At 41.2% G+C, this 23539-nt stretch overlaps 1 protein-coding gene across 3 annotated transcripts in view; it reads left to right on the plus strand.

Moving 5' to 3' along the window:
- Positions 1-23539, plus strand: part of tenm2a (teneurin transmembrane protein 2a) — a 222362-nt gene that overhangs the window by 76825 nt on the left and 121998 nt on the right. For 2 of the 3 annotated variants that reach the window (XM_065958515.1, XM_065958516.1), the window contains exon 3: positions 1736-2029. In XM_065958515.1, the coding sequence (XP_065814587.1) occupies positions 1736-2029 (294 nt within the window). Of the gene's footprint in view, positions 1-1735; positions 2030-10756; positions 10808-23539 lie in introns of all 3 variants that reach the window. The other variant, XM_065958514.1, reaches the window with a different exon arrangement.

The raw sequence follows: 23539 nt of genomic DNA on the forward strand, positions 1-23539 counted from the left end.
TACAATAAGTGTGTTGAGTGCACAACACACACACACACACACACACACACACACACACACACACACACACACACACACACACATACACACACATACACACACATGCACAAACACTTTCATATTGTGTAACTAATTCCATGTAGCGTCTCCCTAGAGTAGAAGATGTGTTTGTAGCCCAATTGTTGTCCCTGTGGTTGGATAGTATGATTTACACAAAGGCTAATCCTAAATGTGATTGTGGACTAGAAGCTTTTTTTAGCACTGACATGCCGACTGATGTTAAAGAATTCATGTGCTTCACTCTCTCAGGCCTGCTGGAGTTCTCCCCTGTCCTCCTACGGTACTTCATCTCAGGTACGGGTTCAAAGACTAGTGTTAGATCCTGTGCATATTTAGTAGAATTAGTTTTAATTACCAACAGACTGTAAAAAGTCCCTAGTTTCATGTGTAGTAATGAAGGTGTCTTTTGTCGTCTTTCATGATAAGTGGGAGGAAACGACAAAGAAGCAAAGAAGATAAGGAATGGTAATGTTCTTTGATGCGTTGCAGTGCTTGGATGCTTCGTAGCTGGTTGGATTCTTGCCAAGCTGTAGTCTAGAAGCTGAATCTACCTGTGGAGTAATTCATTTGTGTCTGCTTTTTAGTCGGGTCCATCTGTTTGTTTGTGTAGAACGAAAGGAAGTAGAAGCCTTTCACACCTCCCCAAGTTTTCCCTCTTCGCCCTCCTCTTCCTCATTACTTTTCAGAACAAATCTCAAGTTCTGGCGAGCCTGTGAAGAGCGGCAGTGAAGATCCAGCAGACGATTGTCATCTGTTTAATTCCTCTCCCTCTGATTGCGTCCGTACGCTTGATGAGTCACAGTTAACCCAGTCACACAGCTGTGTGGTTCCCAGCCCATTGATTCATACACTGTGCCATCCTCTCACTCGCCTCTTCCCTTTTCCTCCTCCCTCACAAACTGCTAATGAAGTGAATCACAACTGTTTTTCCCCCGATCCCTTTGCCCCAACAGCTGATGGTGAGCGATTGCATCCACAATACTCTTTTAATTAGTATAGAGAATAAATTGGTTGAGCATGCCTTTTTCCTTAATTGCTTTTTCCTCAGCTTGGATTTAATTGGGCTGCAGCACTGTTTATTGATCCCCTTTGATGTGCTTTAATTTGGATAATTTTATATATTTATTTTGGATGTGACGAGTTGGTTTGTCTTGAGGGGAGAGTGTTAGGCAGCGGGGACGGAGCCGCAGCAGACTGCGGTATATTCACTCTGCCAGGGGTCCAGTGTGTGATGGTAACTAGGTGGGTAGATGATCAAACCGAGGAGGCCGAGAAGCAGCTCCACTACAGTCTGAGAGGCCTCCAGTGAGCAGCTCTTTGATCTCACATCAACATCTCATGAATGCCAATGCGGCGCAGCAAAGCGAGGGCGGCAGGCCTTCTAAGCCAGCCTTAACAGGCCTGCAGGCCACTACATATTCCTTCCAGCAGCTAGTTTGTAGTTTGTGCCTGATTCATGCTGCGTCATCTTCTCCCCCTCCTGCCTGCAACAACAAAGCCCAATTTTCAGCCTCCGCCTCCGTAGTTTCATAATTAGTGTGCCTCTCTGCGTGTGATTGTGGGTTTGTTTGCTAGATAAGTGTGCAAGCATTTGTTTATGTGAGTGCCTTTATTCACTGCTTTACTTAAATAACTCTCTACACGCCAACTTGTAACTGCAATTTCTCCTGCACAGGGGGGAACTTCACCCTGGCAGAGCTGGGAGTGTGCGAGCCGACTCCCCCTCCTCACCCTGCTGCCGTTCCCTACTGTCCCGACCTGGGCCTCCTCCAGAGGGGGTACTCCCTCAGCGCCGGCTCCGATGCCGATTCGGACCCTGAGGGGCCGCTGACTCCAGAGAGAGCCATCCAGCTGTGGGCCGGAAGAGGGAGAGTAAAATCCCGCCGCAGCTCAGGAGTGTCCAGCCGCGAGAATTCTGCCCTCACCCTTACCGACTCAGACAACGATAACAAGTCTGACGATGAATCAGGTAGGACCAAAGACCCTTTGGAAACAAGTGCAAGATGGAATGTGTATAACAAAGTACAAACCCATTGATTTGAGTGAAGAAAGTTAGGAAAACGTGTTGATTGATCGAACACAAAGGGGAGAATGGGTCAGACCGCTCTGTGTTTAAAGCGATCCTCAGTGAGAATGTATATCACTCACATCCTTCAGTATTGTTCAAATCTTTCCAAACAGCCCTTATATGAATTGGGAGTGAGTTGGTTTTATGGATTGTCTGTTTTGATCTGAAGAACAGTGGTTGGACACCCCAGAGAGCCATCCTTATTTCCATCGATAACACTTAGCCAAAGCCTGCTACCTCTACCCTCTTACACTACTCAGCTGCTTAGATCTCACCACTGGTCTGTCACTCTTCAAACCAATCATTTGGGTTCGGAGGCAGCAACACTGTTGAGTTCTAACTTCTGTGATCCAACAAAGAGATGCAGTCAGACAAAAAGCTATTCTTTACTTTTCAAGTGCATCCTTTCTTTGAATCTGCAAGTGTGAATGTGTGATGTTCCCAGAGGGGAGCTTCATCCTCTGGCAACTTTGTTTATTACCAACTCCCCATTTCCTTGTTAATCCTGACGCAGTCGTAAACCAGCGCTCCAGCTTTGCCGAGGTGTCAATGGAGGTTAATGAAAAGTGGATGGAAGGAAAAGCAACAGTCTAATTAATTGAATTCTCCTGCAGCCGCACATATCAGCTGTGGATCAACCTCTGTAGGACTGCGGGGCCGCAGAATTAGAGACAACTTCTGCCGACTGATCAAACTACTCAACACCTATTAAACACGTCAAGGAACACCTTCCGTGAGACGCGCCTCTCATCCCATCACCTGATAATTGCTTTGTGGTTAATTAACAAGCTAATCTTGCAGCTGCAGATATCAGCTAAAGACGCTATACCCTCCCTCTATCTGTCTCAGGGCCAGGGAAGGAAAACAGCGTTTAGCACTGTGTCGCCGGCATTTCCAGACCTTGTAAAATTAGCTTCTTAATCCAGGACTATATTGTGATAATCATTTGCCTGCAGTATGATGTCACTAAGTGTTGATTGTTGAGACCATATAAAGTTTTTTTTTCTGAAGTTTAAAGTTTAAACTTCGTCAAAAAGTGATATTCATGGATATTTTTGTGCCTTGACTCGCCTTTCTTCGGGTTGATTTTGCAGATTATGAGTCAAATCAAAGTCAATTAAACTAATTGCAAGGCTTCAAAATATCGCCTTCTATAGAAGCATTCAGGGGAACCACAGGCTCATACCTTCAGCCTCGTCTCGTGGTGTTTTTTTTACAGACCAGAGATTTAGATCAAGCGTCTCCGTTGCTGTTTTCTGCCAGCATGAAGAGATCAGAGGCAGCGCAGCAGCCTGATAAAAGGACCAGGTGTGTGCCTGTGTCTGATCAAGTCAATTTGTTACTTATTTCTTACTTCTCTGAATGAGGGGAAATCTCGCCCTTCGCTCCTGCATCTGCCTCCAAACAGAACATCTGATACTGAAGGCACGTCACACCTCAAAGCACCCAGAGGAAAGATTTCACTCCCACCAGACTTAAACGGCATGTGTGCCCCGAGCACTGTGGGTGCTGATTTTGCAAGTGTGTCTGAGTATGTCATTGTCTTTCTATATCCTATTTTGTCTGTCTCCGGGTGTGAGAGTGTGTATGATCCCAAACCCTGCACCTGTGTATGTGGAAGGAAGTGTGAAACAGGAGCAACGGTAGTGTCAAAACTGCAGGAGGAAGATCTGAGGGTCTAATAATAGAGATTGACTTATGCAGACAGAGAAACAACATCATAAACACATGCTAACAAATCAAAAAGACGGTGACGTGCTAAAACACCAAACAGCACGCTGCACCACTCTCATCTCGCAGCATCTCTAACAAGCTTCAGAAGTCTCACCTCCACTCCCGTCTCCTCCTCCTCTTCATCTCCCTCCTCTCCCACCTTTCTTCTTCATCTTTCAAGCTTCCTCTTCTTCTCTCCTCTTTCTTCTCTTTGCTCATGCTCTTGCCTTCTACCATCCCTCGTTATGCTCCTGTCAGTGTAACTCGCCGATATGACTGACAGATGTCAGCTAAAGGGTCTAGGGTTCCCCTTCAGGGCGGCAGGGTACATGTGGATGAAGGTGCGCACGTGCCCTACTGCAGATTTTACTACCAAAATAGAAATCCTGGCAAAACAGAGACAGATATCAGAGACCTCAGGGAAAGTACTGTTTGTGTGTGTTTGTGGGTGTGTGTGTGTGCTGCCTGTCAGCAGGGTAACTGGCTGCAGAGTGTTTGATTGATAAATTCACAACTTTATTTGTCTCATATCTTTTATCTCCATGACCATATTTGTATTTAATAAAAAATCATGGACTACAAATGAATCCTAGGAGGACGTTCCCCCCATCTCTCAGGTTGCCTAACTACATTTACTATTTTTAAATATTTGCTCCTGGAGGAGCCAAACGGTCTGAAAAAAAAACAAATACAAAAGACAAAGAACAAAACCTGAGTCAATAACAAATTACCGAGTGTGATGTTTTGGATGGATAGCAGTTGTCAATCACGTTGCCTGGTTTCTTTGCTAGTCTCAACACAATTAGCACCTCAAGTGTGCTTAATGTAAACATCTAGAACTCAATTAACTTGCACAGAGAACTTTGAGCAAAAAGTTGTTAGTCACCCTGCTGCATAGATGTAGATGAGACTTTGAATGTAGTGTTTTCTACGGTGGCCTGTAGGTGCGTTGGCTGGGCAACAGCTGAAATGATGGACAGAAACGGGCAGCATATTCAGAAATGCTACACTTTCAGCAGAAAATGCAAACATCAAAAACAAATGCGACGGCTGACGCATGCTGCGAAATGAAACAAACGTGCTGCAAATACATCAACCAAACAAGTCAAAAACACACACACACATTTAAAATACAACTGCAGATAATCAAGTGCTGCAAGTCCAGCACTTTTTAACAGAAGTACATACTGCAGGCCTGTAGGGGTGCTCTGCTTTTAAATGAACTATTTTTCTGAATATTTCTCTAATGTACATCGTTTCATGCACTGTGGCCCCGCGTAAGCACCTACAGGACATCATAGTTTTTGAATGCAAACGAAGGGTGCATGCACTTTTACACAAAAATAAAATGAAATAAAATGTGGTTATAGATACACAAACCCCTCTTCACTGGGGCTGGGCATCATGACTGAACACTTGACACCACTGAGTTACCTACCTTCAGACACCTTTCTAAACCCTCTTCTAATTCAAAGATTCTGGAGGAAGTCGTCACGCTCCAGCTTCCTAAACTGGTTGAGGGCAACATTGTCTTTGATGAATTTCAATCCGGCTTCTACTAGCTCATAACTACACTGCTCAGAGTTACTATTCACTTCTGTGTGGAGATAAAGGTGAATATTCCATTTGAGTTTTACTAACTGTGTGGGTATCTCGGGGGTGGCTCTCCAAAGGTTTTCTTCTTACTTATCTGACATTTCAAGGTTCAAATGAACAGTTATGTATCCTCTTCTGCTCCCCTCTCAGGGCTCAGTCCTTGGACCTATTAAGTTTTTTATAAAACATGTTACCTCTGGGACATCTACTAAAATCCTGTTGTGATTTCTCTCATCATTGTTATGCTGACGATACGTAGCTCTACTTCTCTGTCAAGCATTATAATCTCTATAACCTTACCACCCTTCACGAGTGTCTAGCAGCTTCAAGTTGGCTGTCTGAAAACCTTTTTCTCCACATAAACTCCTGACAAGGCTGAGGTCCTGGTGATCGGCCCTGAGAGCTTCACAAAAGAGCTCAAGCAGCATATCGGTCCCCTATCAAGCAACTTTAATTCTACGTCTAGAAATCTCACTGTTCTCTTTGACATCTGAACTCTGAAGCTCACATTACCAAGATTGTTCCATCTTCCTTTTTTAATTATAAAATATTGCAAAAATATAACCTATCCACACACAACACAAAATTACAGCTACCCTAATTTTCTCTTGCTTAGACTTCTTTAACTCCCTCGTTATTTTTTTTATTATTGTGATAAGGTGAACAAATACAAGACAAGATGTACATATATGACAACTAAAGCAAAAACAAATAAACAAAGACAAGTAAAACAATAACAAACAAAATAGATACGCAAAACATTAGCAAAGATACAATATAATAATACAAACAAATATAATTGAATTAGATTTAATGAAAGTCAAGTAGTAACTTGTTGAGGTAGTGTAAGAAAGGTGTGAATGTGTGTGTGGCAGTGTAATGCAACAAAGTCAGGAGCTGAGTGGGAAGTACCAAGAAGAAAAAATCTAATAAAATAAAATGTTTGGAGTTAATTTGACCATCATAAAAAGAGAGAGAAAAGAAAGAAGAATTAAAAAATCCAAATAAATAACTCCTCTTTACTGACATCACACCTCCCTCTTCAACCCGTTTTCAGTTTGTTCAGAAACGCAGCGGCTCTGCTGTTAACAAAACAAAATCATCCGTCTCATATCATCCCAATTTATGCCTTACACATTTGGCTTCCAGTAAAACACAGATTCAATTTTGAAATCTTGTTAATCACTTATAAAGCACTGCATAGCCTAACACCTGCATATTACTGAGCTGATACAGACCTACTGTAGAGGTCGGCCTCTTCGTCTGACTGATCAGCAGCTTCTATTAGTTTCTTTCTCTCAGATTAAAACCACAGATGACCGTGCTTTTGCTGCGGCTTTTTCTCTTCCATCAGATCCATTGAATCAGGCTTCCTTTAAAGGCTGTTTTAAAACACATTTTTATAATCTGTTTTAGTTGTTATTTTTAGTCATGAGCACAGTTTGTTGTCTGGATATGAAGTTAATGTATGAAATGTGTGTAAACCTGAATCTATAAGTGATATGCAAATAACTGTTGTTATTATTATAAAACTATTTTATCAGTTTTTTCAATAATAAGGCAAATGTATAAAATGCATTATTAATTATAATTTTTATACATTTTGGTCTTTTCCTTTAATCTACTTTTTTTTAAATCTAATGTTTCACTATCTTTATTTATAAAAAAAAAGTTAACACGTTTACCATGGAGACATTTATTGTCACCTCAAGATTTGAGATCCTCAGTTACATTACAGTGATAATTTCATCAAACATCGTTACTTCGGACAATTTTGTGCAATAATAAATTGTGTTAGTACAACCACAATATGATTCCACTTAAAATGTGAAACCAATAACAGTAAAAATAATCACCCCGTGTTCATATACTCGGGATACGATGCACACACAGAGTGTCTTTCGAGGCCTGGCAAAAACAGCACAGCAGGACCTCAGTGGCTCTCCCAGTCATTGTAATGAAGTCGTTTTGTCTCTGCAGACCTCTGGCACCAGTTCAATCAGTTGCTAAACTAAAACTATGGGAATTTAAATTTTTTTTCATTTACTGCTAAATTCCAATTACCGACAAGTATGTAAAGCCTTTTAAATTAGTTTCCTAAATGCAACTCAGGGGTTTCAAAGTTTCCCTACATCCAGCTTTATTGCCGAATATTGAATAAAGACACTTTGCTTTTATTACCCCTTCCAGACACTATTAAAATAAAGAGACTAGAACGTTGACTTGGCAGAGCCAATACAAATTTCATTTGCACGAGCAACACAGTGAGACAAACAAATATGGGCATAGAGAGCAGCTTTGGGAGGATTTTCATATTGGCAAAGTGGAGGAAGAGATTTACTGTCGCACTGTGCGCTGCCTCGTAAAATGTCCGTCTGGAAACACCGGCAGGAGAATAGAAACGCTTGTAAATTCTCACAGCAGTGCCTGATGGCCGCATCCAAACTGCATTGATCAGGAGGGAGAATGATTAAAACATGCATTAGATGAAATAAGATCAGGCTTTGACATTGATTTAGACCCAGGGCTTACTTTATAGCGAAATCCATAGTCCAGTGCTCTAACATGCTCGTGTGTGTGTGTGTGTGTGTGTGTGTGTGTGTGTGTGTGTGTGTGTGTGTGTGTGTGTGTGTGTGTGTGTGTGTGTGTGTGTGTGTGTGTGTGTGTGTGTGTGTGTGTGTGGTTCATACAGCTTAGTGTTCCCTCTCGTTAAATAGCGGACACACACACACACACACACACACACACACACACACACACACCATCCACCGTCAAGGCCCAATCACACATACATGCTGATTAGCTGCTTTCAGACCATCTCCCTCTCCTTGTTCCTTCTCTGGCCCAATCTCTCCATCTGGTCGACTGGATAATAAATCACAGGGTCATATTGTGACGTATGTGACAGGATGTATTAATCTCGTAATTAGAGAATGAAAAGGTGGCGCTAAATTTAGTCTGGCCTTTCTGCCTAATCCTGCCCCTCGTCTGGGCATGCGCATTGTCTGGTCCCCCCTCACTTGTGCATTTTTTGAAAATTACTGTATGAGGTTTTTTTTCTTCTTAAGTAATAGTCTGTCTTGTTATATTTATGTTTTACTTTATGTTAATTCTCTTGTTTGACAAAACAGAAGAACTTTTAAAAATTCCACTCAGAACATCTGCACTCAAATTATTATTATTTTTTTTTGTTAGCTGGAGCTGTAATTATGCTTTATAAAAGCCACATTGGGCAGAGTGATTCCTGATTAACTAATCAAATTCACTATCACAGGTGGCAGAGTGCCTGCACCAGCCCTGTCCTCTTTATTCTTTTTAAGTGAACTGCACAAATCCTCCCATAAATCAAACTAAATTAACCATGTATAAGTCGCTGATGTGTTGTTACTTTGATGCAATGCTGATAAGAATGATTTGTAATCAAGGTAAATTAAGATAATGTTTAATTATGATCATTTGGATTCTGTGTGAAAAGCGCTCTATACTTTGGGATTCAGATTCTTATTGTATGTCATGGCAGTGATTGCAAAGATCTTTTTCTTTTCAGACCTCAGCCACTCTCTAACACCAGTAACTCGGCCCTTGCCGCTCCTGTCGATCAAATTCCAGCCACACTTATAGATTTGGACTGGTGTGGTCCCCTAAGACCACTGCTGTCCCCTCGGGGTCTCTCTGAGAGTGTGTGTGAGTAAGAAAGTGAGAGTGAGAGCTTGTGTGTGTGTGTGTGTGTGTTAGCAGGGTTGGGGGCATTAGCCTCTGATTGAGTTTTCAGAGAGCAACGTGGGGTGCGAAAGGCTCGACAATGGTCTAACAGAATTAGTAGCTTGTGATGAATGGTGTGTGAGAGCAGCACTGACAGCTCGCTTTCACAAACACACGACTGTGAGTTTGTGCATTACTGTGCATTACTGTGCGTGTGTGTGTGTGTGTGTGTGTGTGTGTGTGTGTGTGTGTGTGTGTGTGTGTGTGTGTGTATCACTGTGTGTGTGTGTGTGTGTGTGTGTGTGTGTATCACTGTGTGTGCTTGCCTGCATGTACGCCTCCATACTTCACCCACTGGTTCAAGGACTTTTTGTCCATGCAGCAGGAGCTACACATGCTGCAATGAGAAAGTAGTGATGGACGCACACACAAAAACACACACACACACACACACGCACACGCACACACACACACACACATGCACACACACATGTGTGTACTCCAGTCTTTAGGTTAAGCCTGAGGTTTGTAAAAATGCCCTGCAGCCAAGATCAATAAAGATTGGTGTGTTCAAGATACAGAACACCACGCTCATACATGCTCAAACACAGGGATGAATAAAACAACAAACATTCACAGCCTTTGTTGTTCATCCCTGACTCAATAAAGATATTGTTGGACCGGGGGAAGATATTGAGGTGAAGGCCGATAATACACACACGCAAAGACCGACACACAAAGGGAGGCAGGTGCACTTGCACAAACACACACACAGATGCATAAGAGCAGTGTTTAATAAAAGCCCCGGGTTATCGATCACAGTAGATGGATGCTAACTCACATTAAAGAGAGGGAGCCTGGAGTGATGGAGAGAAGAGATGAAGAGGAAAACATAAACGGTGAATAAACACAGAGGAAGAGACGAGGGAGAGGGAAGTTTCACATAAAGATGACAATGAAAGCATTTTAAAAAAGAGAAAAGAGGAGCGTGTTTTGTCTGCATCAGCAGTGACGGCCTCACCACACTAACACTATTATTATTATCAGGTAAAAGGCAGTCACAAAAGCTTGTGAAATATCATCGGCATCCGACTTGTAACTTTGCTGACGACTATCCCACCGCCCCCTAATTGGGAATTTATTTAGCTGTAATGGCCTCTCATGCCATCTTCAGACCTGCCAGAGATGAAAGAGAGGAAAAAGAGAGAGAGAGAGGAAGAGGGAGAGCAAAGGAGCACTGAGAGCAAATTGAGAATTCTCCAGCCAATTAAGAGTGATCATATTTTCCTCTGCATAATGGTGGAACTACTTTTGTAGTTTTAATGGTCAGCGCTTTGCTTCCTAATGAAGGCTGGAGGTATTAGATAGAGAGAAAGAAAGTGGGAAAAAAGGTGAATAATGGGAGGGATGAAGGGCGCTTCTTCTTTTTAACCCCATCTTGTTTCCACTTTGTGTCAGGTTTGTTCATTCAAAGCCTTTTTTTTTGTCTCTTTTCATTCTGTTTGGTTTTGACTCTCAGTGTCATGCTCTCCGTCCTGATTTGTCATAATCTGTTTTTGTTGTTTTCTTTTTCTCCTTTTTTCTTTTTCTTTCTTTCCGAAATGTCTTCTCCTCCAGCTTACCTAGATGATGATGAGGATGAGGATCCATTTGGAGACTATGTAATCAGTAAGTCAAGTCTGACTGTAGCTTCTGTGAGACCACTCTGCCCCACCTTAGCTCTCTCTTTCTCTCTGCTTGTCCGTGATCGTGTTTGATGTGCTCTCGTGCCGTGTTTGTCCGTGTGTGATTTACTGTTTTGTCCATAGGTTGATGATTTATGAAAACGGCTGTTACACCGTGTAATAACTTCTAACGGGGCTCCAGCAGGGGAGGGAACAACACCACCTCTGTGTGGGGACAAAAGGCTTGCTCTCTTGGAAAGTGTGATTGCACACATTACCATAATAGATGTTATATTCACATGTCCACATTTGAATTGTACATTCTCTTTTGTCCATTGTTAAAAGTTGTCAGGACGTTGGCGGTAGGTGCAAACAGGGACAGTCAAATAATTGGTTTCTGTACATTACTCCCGTTTTCCATCTGATACAAGGCGGGGCCATTGTTCCTTTGCACATGCCTCATCTACATTTACGAGCTGCTTTCATTATGATCTCCTGTTCATTAGCACACGTCCAACTGGTTAATCTCCCCGCACTTGATCAGGGGAAATTTCCCAGAGGGTGCTCCCCCCCCCCTGCCTCCCCACCAACCTCACGTTCCACAAACTGAAATTCAGCCGTATATATTTGTGTCTCAAAGATTGTTTTTTTTTTCTTCTATGAGGAAGAATTAGTGTTAATGTTATTTTTTTTTATCAGAAGGATTAAGGCGCGAGTGAGAGTACAGTGTATGGTAAAAAGATGAAAAATAAGCCAGTATGAAAGTTAGATGTTGAAGGTTATTTCTTATGCAATGCTGCTTGTGCAAACAGATTTTTTTTGTTGTTTATCGTGTACATATTAGACTTATGACTTAAGGTCACAGCCTTAGTGAATAGGACAAAACACACGTTGCAGCAGAGACCCGAGGAGGTAAGACAGCACAGATTCTCTGCTCTGAATCATGTAAAGGGCTTTCATCTTAAGGCACACGTGGACAGATGTGAGGGCATGTTTTGCAGCACACACTTGTATTCACAGCTGTGCTCCCACATACTTCCTGCTAGATAATAACGTGTGTCGGCTTCTCAGAATCTTCTTTCATTCTTGAGGCCTACATATGTTCTGAATATGAATAATGGAGCTTAATGACACTGACACCTTTGAGTGAAAGTGCTGTTAATATAAAGTTAGACTCCGCTCTTCCGGTTAAATTAAAACACTTTTGTGAGCCAGAGTTATTATTACAGGTGATATTTGCTGATGTTAATTTCCCTCTGTGCCTTCTTTCATTACTTTCTGCCTGTTGAAAAAACGTCAGAAATATACTGCTCGCAGTTTCTTTTGCTGAGTAAATATTCACAGCTTTCTTGGAAATGAAAGTCTTGAAGTGTATTTTATTTACCGTACAGCCGACATATGGTATAGAATCACTGCAGAGGATATCTTAACCCCTTGATTTGTTCTGGTATTTCCTTATAGAGTGAATGCAAAGTAATTGAAGCTTTAATAGAACAGATATATATTTATTAATTTTCTGGGGGGAAAAATCTCTAGATGTGCCGAAGACATCATAAGTGCTATTTCATCACTTATACTGGTATCAAAGTTGAACTTCAACCAATATCCTAAATTCCTGACAACTTTACAAATCAAAACCTCCCCTTCTACTACCACTATTTCTGCTATAATTAAACCACTATTTCATTTTTGGTACATTTTAAGATTTTAAATCTCCAGCAGCATTCAATTTCAAGACCTACTCAGCGAACACCACAGGTTTTCCAATTTATTTCTAACTTTATTTCCAAAGTGGAAAAAAAGCCACAGCCGTTGCGAGATGTAAGGTCCAGAATTTAAAAATGAAAATTAGTCTTTTTTTATATGAATTTAAATAAGGGACAAATACAAATGGGTGGCTGTGGCTCAGTTGGTAGAGTCATTGTCTTTCAACTGGAATGTCGATGGTTCAATCCCCAGCTCCTGCAGCCACATGTCAAATGTGTCCTTGGGCAAGACCCTGAATTGCTCCCACTGCTTCTTCTCCGGTGTATGAATGTGTATGAATCAGATTATTTACTTCTAATGGTCTCACTACATAGAAACCTCTACCATCAGTGTGTGAATGTGTAGGTGTGCCCTGCTGTAAAAAAGCACTTTGAGTAGTCAGAAGACTAGAAAAGCTCTACACAAGCTCAAGGCCATTTACCATTTACAACTCTTTTGTACAAAGTAACCATCTGACCCTATGCATATCTCTCAAAGAGCAGCATTGAACCGAGTATCAAATGTAATGCAACCATTGTTGAGCCATCAGTCAAACCTTCATAAAGAAGTCAGAGTCACATGTCAATTGTCCAAAGAATGATGTACAACCCAGCGGCAACTGTCGAGGACATCAGCTACACCGTCATCAATCTTGTGAACAGGAAGGCTATAGTGTGTGTGCTCAATATACGGATGTGCAAAGAACAGCCTTAACTGGTGCACGGCTGACCACTATTAATGTTTATTCTGGATTCAAATTTATTGTTCTTTGTGTTCTGCGTATATCATGTGTCAGGGCTACTGAACGCTCATGGAGCATAATGTTGTGATTATGCAGGTTTTTCTTTATTACACATATAAACAGTTTTTTTTTATCTGGTTGTGAAATGCCACCTGTATCTTAATGACTTACATACTGTATATAAACCAAGTTTATAGACTGCAAATTAGACTTTCAAATAGCTTTTCTCATTGTGTTTGAAACTTCAAACTTTGAATAAGTGAAAGTAACAGATCAGCTACTCTGGGGGTATGGCCATAGTACGTTTGTTGGTTGGTGGTTTGTGAGGGAAGCTCTGTACATAAATCCATGGTTCCCACCCTGTGATTTTAAATAACTTTATAGATCCCCTGACCCTCCTTTAACCTCATCATGAGGTTCATATGTGTTGTTGTCTGTCAACCATCTTAACCGCAAATATATATTTAGACGTCTAGTTTCCCTTCAGGGTGAGTTGTTTTAACTTTGATGTTCCTGAAGTCATACCAACTCAACTTGCAGGTAATTAGCAGACAATGCCATGCTAATTGGCTGAAATGAGCCGGTGGCAATTAAAAGTGTAACCTGCTAAGCAAGAAAATTAGCTTCTTTGGATTCCCTTGGAAAAAAAAAGAAACCAACATCTTGAAACATTCTGAAATCACAACGGTATTTAAAAAAGAAATATGAACAAAAAAAGTACGACATCTTTAGAGCATTCTGTTCTCAGAGAGATCATTGTATGATGCAAGTTTGTGTTTGTTGAATTGTTTCACAACACATATAGAGAGCTCTGAGATGAGAGTGAAGCTCAAACGGCACACAAAACATGAAATAGAAATTATGAATACAAACATTTGTTTGCAATGAAATGAAGTAAGATATGATTTGTTTTTGTTCTTTCCCAATATTAATGTTTGTTGCTCAACAATTTAATGCCGACTGGAATTACAAAAACTTTAATGAAATAGATGATGTCGGGCACCTTAGGGTGTAATAGACAAGCCTATTGATCTTTAGAAATGTGTTGCAGAAGAGGACCTGACTTTAATTTAATGCTATTAGGCCTCTGTTTGATATTCTTCCATTTCTAACACCAAGTTTATACCAGCTGTTGGTTGGGTGGTAGTAGTGCCAGATCACCTGGCTGAAGGTTGGGCAGCTCTGTATGAATTAATCAGTGTTATCCTACATACCTTTGTTTTTTCTTGTGTTTGGGAATTTCAAACTCAATCTCTTCAGTGTTTCTAATGAATATTATAAATCTTTCATTGATTTTTAGGAGGGACTTATCCTACTTTGAAAGTATTTCGTGGTACACTTCAGCGGGGAAACCTACATTTTAAGCAGTTTGATGTCCTTTAGTGTGCCAAACTGCCAAAGCATCTGCGGTAGAAAGATGCTGAGGTGTGTGAAGACATTAAGCTACTTTTCATGTGTTTTGCATGGCAACAAAGCACAATACGATGGGGGTAACAGTTGGAAGACTGCTGACAGATCAAAAACTGCATTTATTGTTTGGAAGTTAGAAGCCAAACCCTCCTGAAGAAAAATCCTGCGGGACAAGTTGTAAAAAAAAAAAAAGGTACGAGCAGTAGAGGGCAATTTTTACGAGCCTAAATCAGAGTGAATGGAGGAGGGAAGCTGTGGGGTACCAGATATCATTCAGAGAGGATGTTTTTTTGTCAGTTTTAGAAGGAACAGTTCCAGCAGCTGTCACTTGATTGTTCCTGCATACAAATAAAAAAGAAATGAGAATCAGTATCATCATTAACAGACTGGAATCAACAGTGTAGTTAATAAACCTTCAGAGTCCTTTTTTTGTAACATATTTTAAAAATAGAACACATCCAGCACATGTTCATTCATTTAAAAAAAAAAAAGCTCTGCTACCCTTTTTACTTTGTTCACTGTCTCTGCATCAACATGTAGCAGCTGTGCTCGGCGTTCAGCACTTCCTCCTCCAGCAGAGTGATTATGACAGGCTGATTGGTGTTTTGTTTTCTTAGGGATGAGAAGATCAATGCGGGGCTGATAGCGAGGGCTGGGCCGGCAGCGCAAAGAAAAGGATAAGAGAGAACGGGGATGAGGTCTTGTCGCTTTCAAGTAGGAAACAGGGATCAAGGGGGTTTATCGGGAGGGAAAGGATGGAGTTAAAAGTAGATGATAGAAAGAGGACGGAGATGGGAATATGTGTGTTGGGGGGTGGGGGAATATCAGTGGAATACTAGAGAGAATGGAGAGAGATGGATTAAGAAACAGGGGGACTAAGGAGGAGGAGCGATTGAGAAGAAGATCCTGATTTAACAGTACAGTTTGAAGAGATGGTTGAGGATTAACATTTTATGACTGTCTACAAGTATGGGGATAATCTCTGACCTCCTGCAGAGCTCTGTGTGAAGCCCAACACTGCCATGGGGGTTGAGGCCCACCACCAAGCCTGTCACTATGTGGGTGTTTTTTTATCACTGTGTGAGTGTGCTCCTTTTCTGACTCCCAGTCTAGTTGTGGCAGGTGGAATGAGGTGCTGACTCCCCACCATGCAGATCACTAAGCAGCTTGATGGAAAAGCCCCACAGGTGGGATGAGGTGGGCTGGGAACAGGCGTTTTTCTTTTTTTTTGTGATACTTTATCTCCTTCTCTTCACTATTCCTCTTTGATATAATCAGAAATCTGCAATCCAATATATAATAATTTCACATATTTTTTCTTTCTCATGCAGCAAAGGGGTGTTGGTTTATTGCTCCATACAGAGTTTTAATCCATATCGATTTGTGCTTCATGCTGTCTCATCGAATAGAGCGCTGCACCGCGGGTGTCCAAGCAGCACGGCAGAGCATAGCATGCTGTTACCTTGCAAGTCCCTGCCGACCAGTGTTTGTTTATGTGTGAAACAGACAGAAATAGAGACAGAAAGCACCTCATTCATGGATACAGTTATAAAGCAAAGTGCATAAGATTTATTAAGGCGAAAAGCTCCATTTAATGTACAAGATTTGATAGATAAAGAGAGAAAAAAGGATAGGGGGGCTTGTATCTAAAATACAGTTGAAACATATTCAACACAACATAAAGAATACATGCACCAACTTGAAGCATAATATATTTCTTTGTTAGATTATGATTCAAATCAGACCAGAGCCTACAGGTTTGTTAAGCATTAAATAGCAAGTTTTCATAATTGGCTCTGACTGATTTGCTGGTGTTATGTTTGAGAATAATAAATTGTTAATTTCTTTGGCATTGTTTTCAAGTTCAAGTGACAAAAAAAAAGAAAAATCAAATTAAACTTGTGAAGTTTTTAAGTGTGACTTCTTGTATTCATTAATGAGGTTTATACAAACTGTAGTTGGAAGATGAAACAGCTTCCTTTGACTATAAGAAAAAAAGACATTTTGAGGATTTTTTTAAGGTGTTGAAAGTTGAGAACTTTTATTCCCCAGTAGATCAAGCAAAGGCAAATCTTGCCTATATGTTTTACTTCCTGAATGTACCAATCGATGGAAAGCAAGTTGGGGCTTTAGGGCGGTGCCTCACAGCGAGGAGGTTCCTGGTTCGAATCTGTGTGGCGTTTGCATGTTCTTCCCTTGCATGCATGGGTTCTTTCCGGGTTCTCGGGCTTCCTCCCACAGTCCAAAGACGTGCTTGTTAGGTTAATTGCTGACTCTAGAATCGCCCGTAGGTGTGAATGTGAGTGTGGCTGTCTCTACATATCAGACCTTTGATTGACTGGCGGACAGACCAGCGTGTACCCCGCCTCCCACCCAATGACAGCTGGGATCGGTTCCAGCCCCCGCACCCCCGAATGAGACAAAGCGGTTTAGATAAAGGATGGATGGATGAAAGAACCTTTTGTTGGACACTCTCTGCTGTATGTCTTTTTCCTTCTCGTGCCTCAAGTTAATAACACAGGTTTTCTATATGATAGAATATATAAATATTGAATAGTCCTGCTCATGTCAGGCAAATTGATCCTTTAGTTGTCCTTTATTTTTTATCGCTGAGGGTAGAGGGAAACTGAATTCACTGTACATTTTCTCCTTTCCCCCCCAGCATTGATCTGTCTAACTTCTTAGCTTGTCGGAGGCTGGTGTTCACGGTGTCTGACACATACACCCGCCTTATGTTATGCATTTATAGCATTTCAAATGTGTGCACTCATGGACCCAAACTCTTTGCTCCGTCCCTGTACAGATACCAAGCAGAGGCACAGACCTCGATTAAAACCACACTGTTCAGCAGAAAGAAAAAGCAGCAGCACTGATGTCAGTATTTCTGTTAAAACCGTTTCTTCTCCACTCAATACTCTCTTTAATAGGTTGGCTTTGTTTTGCAGGGAGTCAAATGGGAGGAAGGAGAATAGATGAATAAATCTATATTAGAGTCTCTAACCCCTGATTGTGCTAGTCCTGTTGTTTTGCCACATAATACCCAGAGCTGGCTAATCATCAGACAAGTATCTGACTTTATCTTCCATCTCTATAACAGAGCATGGAGGCAGCCTGGCTTCTCAGCTGGTCCCAAATCTCCCTTTCAGAACCCTTTCCATGGATTAACCAAGTATCAGTTGTACTGACAGTGGAGCCCAGACCCAGAAGAACAGAGGGATATGACTTTTTGGATCTCAATCAGCTAGTTTGGGCTTTCATGACATTGCAAATCGTCGCATGAGAAGTGTTTTCATTCCATCACCACTCAGCTTTCTCTCCAGGTTGTAGCACTAAAAGCTTAGTCCTCTTTATGCAATGAGGTACCTGTCCCACCAGTTACAATCAATAGTACACCCTGGTCACCTTCATGCCTGATCAATGGGTCAGCCTCTGTACCAACAGCCCCTTTGCAAAGTCATAACCATCTATTTTAGGGCAGACAGCTACAAGTCACTAATCAATACTAATGCATACAGTACAATGTCCCGAACTGATCTCTGAGAACTGATTTACAGCCAGTCCAGGCAATTTCTAGAGACCTGCTCTAACTGGATCAAGACAAATTCACCATTCAGGCCGGCTAAGTAACATACACCTTAACATTTAGCATTTCACCTTGTCGTCTCATTCTGCAGGATTACCAAGCAACTAAAATGTTGCAATTGAGAACTAATGCTGAGGACCCACCACTTGTAGTCAAGGTGTCAAAAGCCTTCTTATCATCATGATTTGAAAACATTCAGCTCTAAAAATCAAGTACAAACTGTTCAGAATAAAAGTGGCTTTTATTAGACTAGGCGAGTTACTTTGGTCTTTTCTGATGACATTGACCATTTATATCCTTATATGACTTTATATCCTTTATGACACAGTCATCAAGTGGCTTTTCAAAGCACACCATCACAATGGACTAAATCAGAGTCCTCCACCTGGATCAATATGAGTATGCACGGTCACCTCTGGGCATAATTAATGCAACCCAGCCCTCTTAACCTATTAAAGATAAATCGACCAATCCCAGACTCGTACGCAGCTTGATCCTTTTTTTATTTTTCTGTCCAAGACAGTTCAGACATGACATTGATAAATAAAGACCGAGGGCAAAAAACGCTGGGATATTTGTGAAGAGAAACACTGTGAAATTCTCGCGGCATGTCTTTATCTATTCAGTGTAATCTAATGTTCAGTCTCAAGTATCTTGTCATGCGCTTATATATTGATTTGCATTCAAGGCATTCTTCCATCTCTGGAGCCTTTCTTGGGTAAAGCAGCATTGTGAAGCTCCTCATTAATGCTGCCGACCTGCAGGTGCTGAGTTCACCCTAGCAGCAGCACTTATTTGTCTGCTGCCACAGGACATATCCACCGCCTGGTTACTGTTTTTTTATTTTATTCTGCCTTTTTCTTCCAAAATAACTTCCTCCTCCTCTGTATTCAATCTCACAGTGCGTGCGTGCGTGCGTGCGTGCGTGCGTGCGTGCGTGCGTGCGTGCGTGCGTGCGTGCGTGCGTGCGTGCGTGCGTGCGTGCGTGCGTGTTTTCATGTGTTCTTTGAGCTGTGAGGAGGCAGAAAAGCTATATCTGGCCCTATCAGAGTGAAAATGTCAGGAAGTGTGCAAAAAGAAAAAAAGATATGTGTGTCTCTGCTTTGTAGATGCACCTGATCTTTTAGCCTTTTGCTCTGCCAATATCTCAGTATGTTTTTTTTATATTCTAGCACCTCAATCACTGTTTTTGTTTTGTTTGTTCGTGCCGAAGTTTGCGTAGGCATGCATGTCTGCGAGTGTTAGTCAAAGGCAAGTGTTTGACTTTTTCAACACATTTCATTTTTGCCTTTCTTCTCCCCTCTCTCTCTCTCTTATTGCTTTTGTTCCCACGTCCCTTAGTTCTTCATACATCTGCTGAATATTTTTCGGCTCTTTGGCTCATAACTTGAATTCATCATGAAAGCATCGCATGGCCTTCTGAGGTTGAATATGGAAGGCAGGCGTCTTTCATTTTGGATTTTCTCTTTGATTCTTTTTTTCTCACATTCAAATTCTGTGCTTATTTATTTCACTTGAACAAATTGCAGATAAAGATGAAGCAGGAGAGGCTATCTTACCATCAGCCATGCTGTAACAGGCTATGAACTATATTACTGCACACAGTGTTGCCCACACCCTATATACACACACACTCACACACACACACTCAAACGTCCATACACATGCACACAGAACCACACACACATCAGTTAACAATTAGCCCTAAGTGTGCTTGACTCTGTATGTTAAGGACCCATCCAAAGAATGCTGGTGTGGGATGAGAGGTTTGAAAAGTGAGAGATTACTCACCCTTTCCAATACACCCACACACACACACACACACACACACACACACACACACACACACACACACACTCACCTCTTTCCCTGGTCCCTCGCCCTGTCTCTGTCATGTGGTTAAAAACAAAATCCTATTTTGCGTTCTCAGGCCCACACATTTAGAAAGTGACACAGAGAGGTGCATGTTATGAGTGTAACTAGCTCTGTAGCAGTGTCACATAGCCAAGTCCCTACCTAATCAGGCCACTTACACACAAACACACACACACACACACACACACACACACACACACACACACACACACACACACACACACACACACACACACACACACACACACACACACACACTTTGCAGAGGCCATGTGTTGGGATGGTGATAGAAGGTTGGCTGTTGGCAGACAGACAGCAGACGCTGTTCTTCGACATCAAACGTCTCAGAGCAGAATCCTACTTTCATGCCTTTGCTCTTTCTCTCTCTCTCTCTCTCTCTCTCTCTCTCTCTCTCTCTCTCTCTCTTTCTCTTTCTCTCTCTCTCTCTCTTCTCTCTCTCTCTCTCTCTCTCTCTCTCTTTCTCTCTTCTCTCTCTCTCTCTCTCTCTCCTTCTCTCTGTCTTTTTCTGCAGGCACACACACAAAAACACAACAACGCACACGTTCTCTGATCTTGCTGCCAAAACTCAAAGCCGTAGCAGGACTAACACACACACACACACACACACACACACACACACCACACACACCACACACACATCATGACCAGGCACATACACAGACATGTACACGAGCCCAGAAAAGTGAATTACATTTCGTCAGCCATTGTTGGAACCGATTCTGTGAGACGCAAGTACAAATTTCATGTGTGAAAATGATTCAGAATATTTCTTTCCCTCTTAAGACCTAGTCCAGTCAAGCATCGTGATCTTATCTGGAGCCAAAGACAGACACACAAAAACACAAACACGAAGTATTTATTATTAAAAAAAAAACGACATGGATTACAAGTCAGAGCAGATCTCATTATATGTCGAGGTAAAATGAAAGGAGGAGCCTGAATTAATAAGTAAGGAACAAAACCAATCCAGATGTTTCTATGAAGTTCAGGAGGGGTCACAGACTTAATGAATGGTGAAGTGATGTGAATCCTTCTCTACATCTCAGCCATAATGGTAGATTCTCTATAATCAGAACTCCAAATGAAGGAATATATTTCACAAAAATACGGTTCATATCTTTAGTAGAGATCGGAGGACTTTAAGGATCCCTGTTCAGTGGGAACTGAAGCTCTTCTGTTGAATTTTTGGACGCTGAACACTTAACCGAGGATGCGTTCACAGCGAACTTGTTTGGCACAGTTCAAACCAACTCTCGCTTGTTTGCCTGCTTGGTTCAGTTCTTTTGGGCTGGCATGGAAACTGCAAGTTGAACTCAAACCAAACAAAAGCAACAAACAAAACAACTCAACCAAAATAATATGAAAACGTGTGTTTTGGTACAGCTACAATTGAACTCCGTGGATTCACTTTTTTTGCACAGCAGACAAACACCCAACTTTTTCAGAATGTATCTTTTAAAAATGGCGACTGTAGGAGTCGGAGATGCAATTTGTATGATCAATCTATGTAATTATGCAGGATCAATTTGGCTATTGTGCTAACATGTGCATCGTTCATAAGTCTGAGGTCAACCAGGAAGCAAACCTTTTCAACAGAAGCATGTTAAAGTTCATATTCACTTAAGCTGCTGAAGATTGTTGTGTGTTCTTAAGAAAGCTCCTTAGAAAAACCTGCGTCAGATTCACAACCTGCTCTTAAACAACATAATTATTCGCACCTGTGTTCTAAAATTGATGAATGCTAAGTGCCCCTTGTAAACTGGAAGCTTGTGCATGTTTTTTTCCTAATTGGCATAGACTCCCCTTTTATACCCATATAAGGGCATGAGACTGCAAGGCCATGTGCACACTGCTTACGCACACAGGGGTTGCATTGGATTGAAAAGAGAAGCCCACATTAAACTCTTCAGGAGCACTGGACGCCAAGTTTGAAACACTGAAGTACTTCTTAAGTGGATGTGGTGCTGCTCAAATTTAAACTCGAACCAGCTGATTCAGTTACATGATGTTTAGGGGGGTTAGTAGTGGATACAGAATATGCACTACAAACAAACACATCAGATTTGTTCAGCCAGAGCCGCCATCAGATGACCATCATGTTGTAATTTGTAATTTAAGCACACCAGATGAAGTAAAAAAAAAAGTCAGATTTGGGTGATAGTGTAACTGGAAACAAAAGAAAAAATCTGTATATATCTTCTTTTTTTTCTTCAAAATGAATACGATTTGATGGAAGCCTTCATTTATCCTAAAATCTGACACTGTCAAAACATTGGATCATGTTGCAGATTTGTCATTTATATTTGTGTGAGGGGAGGTTTTTATTGTTTTGTATTAAACAATTCTTAACTTATAGTGCAACACCTACAAACATCATTTAGATTTTACAGTTTAGTTCAAACAGTGAATGATTAAAATAAAAGTTGACTATTTGTAAATCATGTATTAACACATGTTATTTAATAATAAAACAGTGCTAAATCCCGGATAAAAAAAGTTCGTTGAATGTCAGAATCATAAAAAACCTGTGTGAATGGGTTTTAAGAATGACATTTCTTCTTGTGAATTGTTACCCTTTGATATGTTACACAGCAGCATGTTTTCCGCTTGTCTCTCATCATCATCATCATTTATTTAATTTAAATCCTTGGAAAACACATTGAGGGAGAAACCTCATTTGCAATGATGCAGAGGTACAAAACAGGCAAGATATGAATAAAACAAGAGAACAGCAAGGATAAAACAGGAAGTACATGCCGTTAAAAGGGCAAGAAAATATAATGAAATAGAGTCAAAATAATAAGAAACAACAATTCAAATGTTAAAAGCAAAAACTGTTCAAATCAATGAGATCAAAATTGTCTCAGTGTTATTAATGTGTTTATATTCAAATGTTTTTGAAGTTAATTCCAAATGTTAGGTTCATAATAACTAAAAGCAGACTTTCCTTACTCCGAGTGGATTCTAGGAACCTGCAGGGTGAGCCATGACCGCGAGTATGTATTGTGGCTACTATCATTAAAACAAAGCACATGGAGCTCGCTCCCACGTGATGACACTCAAAGCTCAATAAACTCGATAAACTTGATAAACCTGCACAGGTTTGCTCACTTCCTGTGTGTCTCTATACATTTCCATTAGTTTTAACAACACAACTCTAGTTGCTGACTCGACCATCCACACTCAGATTTTTCTCACGCCGTCTTTGTGGCACAGGAGAAGATAGATAACCACACAGAGAGCGGTAAATCTGTATGAACAGGCGTTGATTTCCTCTCGTGGGTCAATACGATGCTGATTCACGACTGCAGGATGACAGTCGCCAAACCTGTCACATGAATTAGTTACCTGCCAGTCTA

This window comes from Labrus bergylta, chromosome 9, assembly GCF_963930695.1.
Source record: "Labrus bergylta chromosome 9, fLabBer1.1, whole genome shotgun sequence".
NCBI classification, from domain to species: Eukaryota; Metazoa; Chordata; class Actinopteri; order Labriformes; family Labridae; genus Labrus; species Labrus bergylta.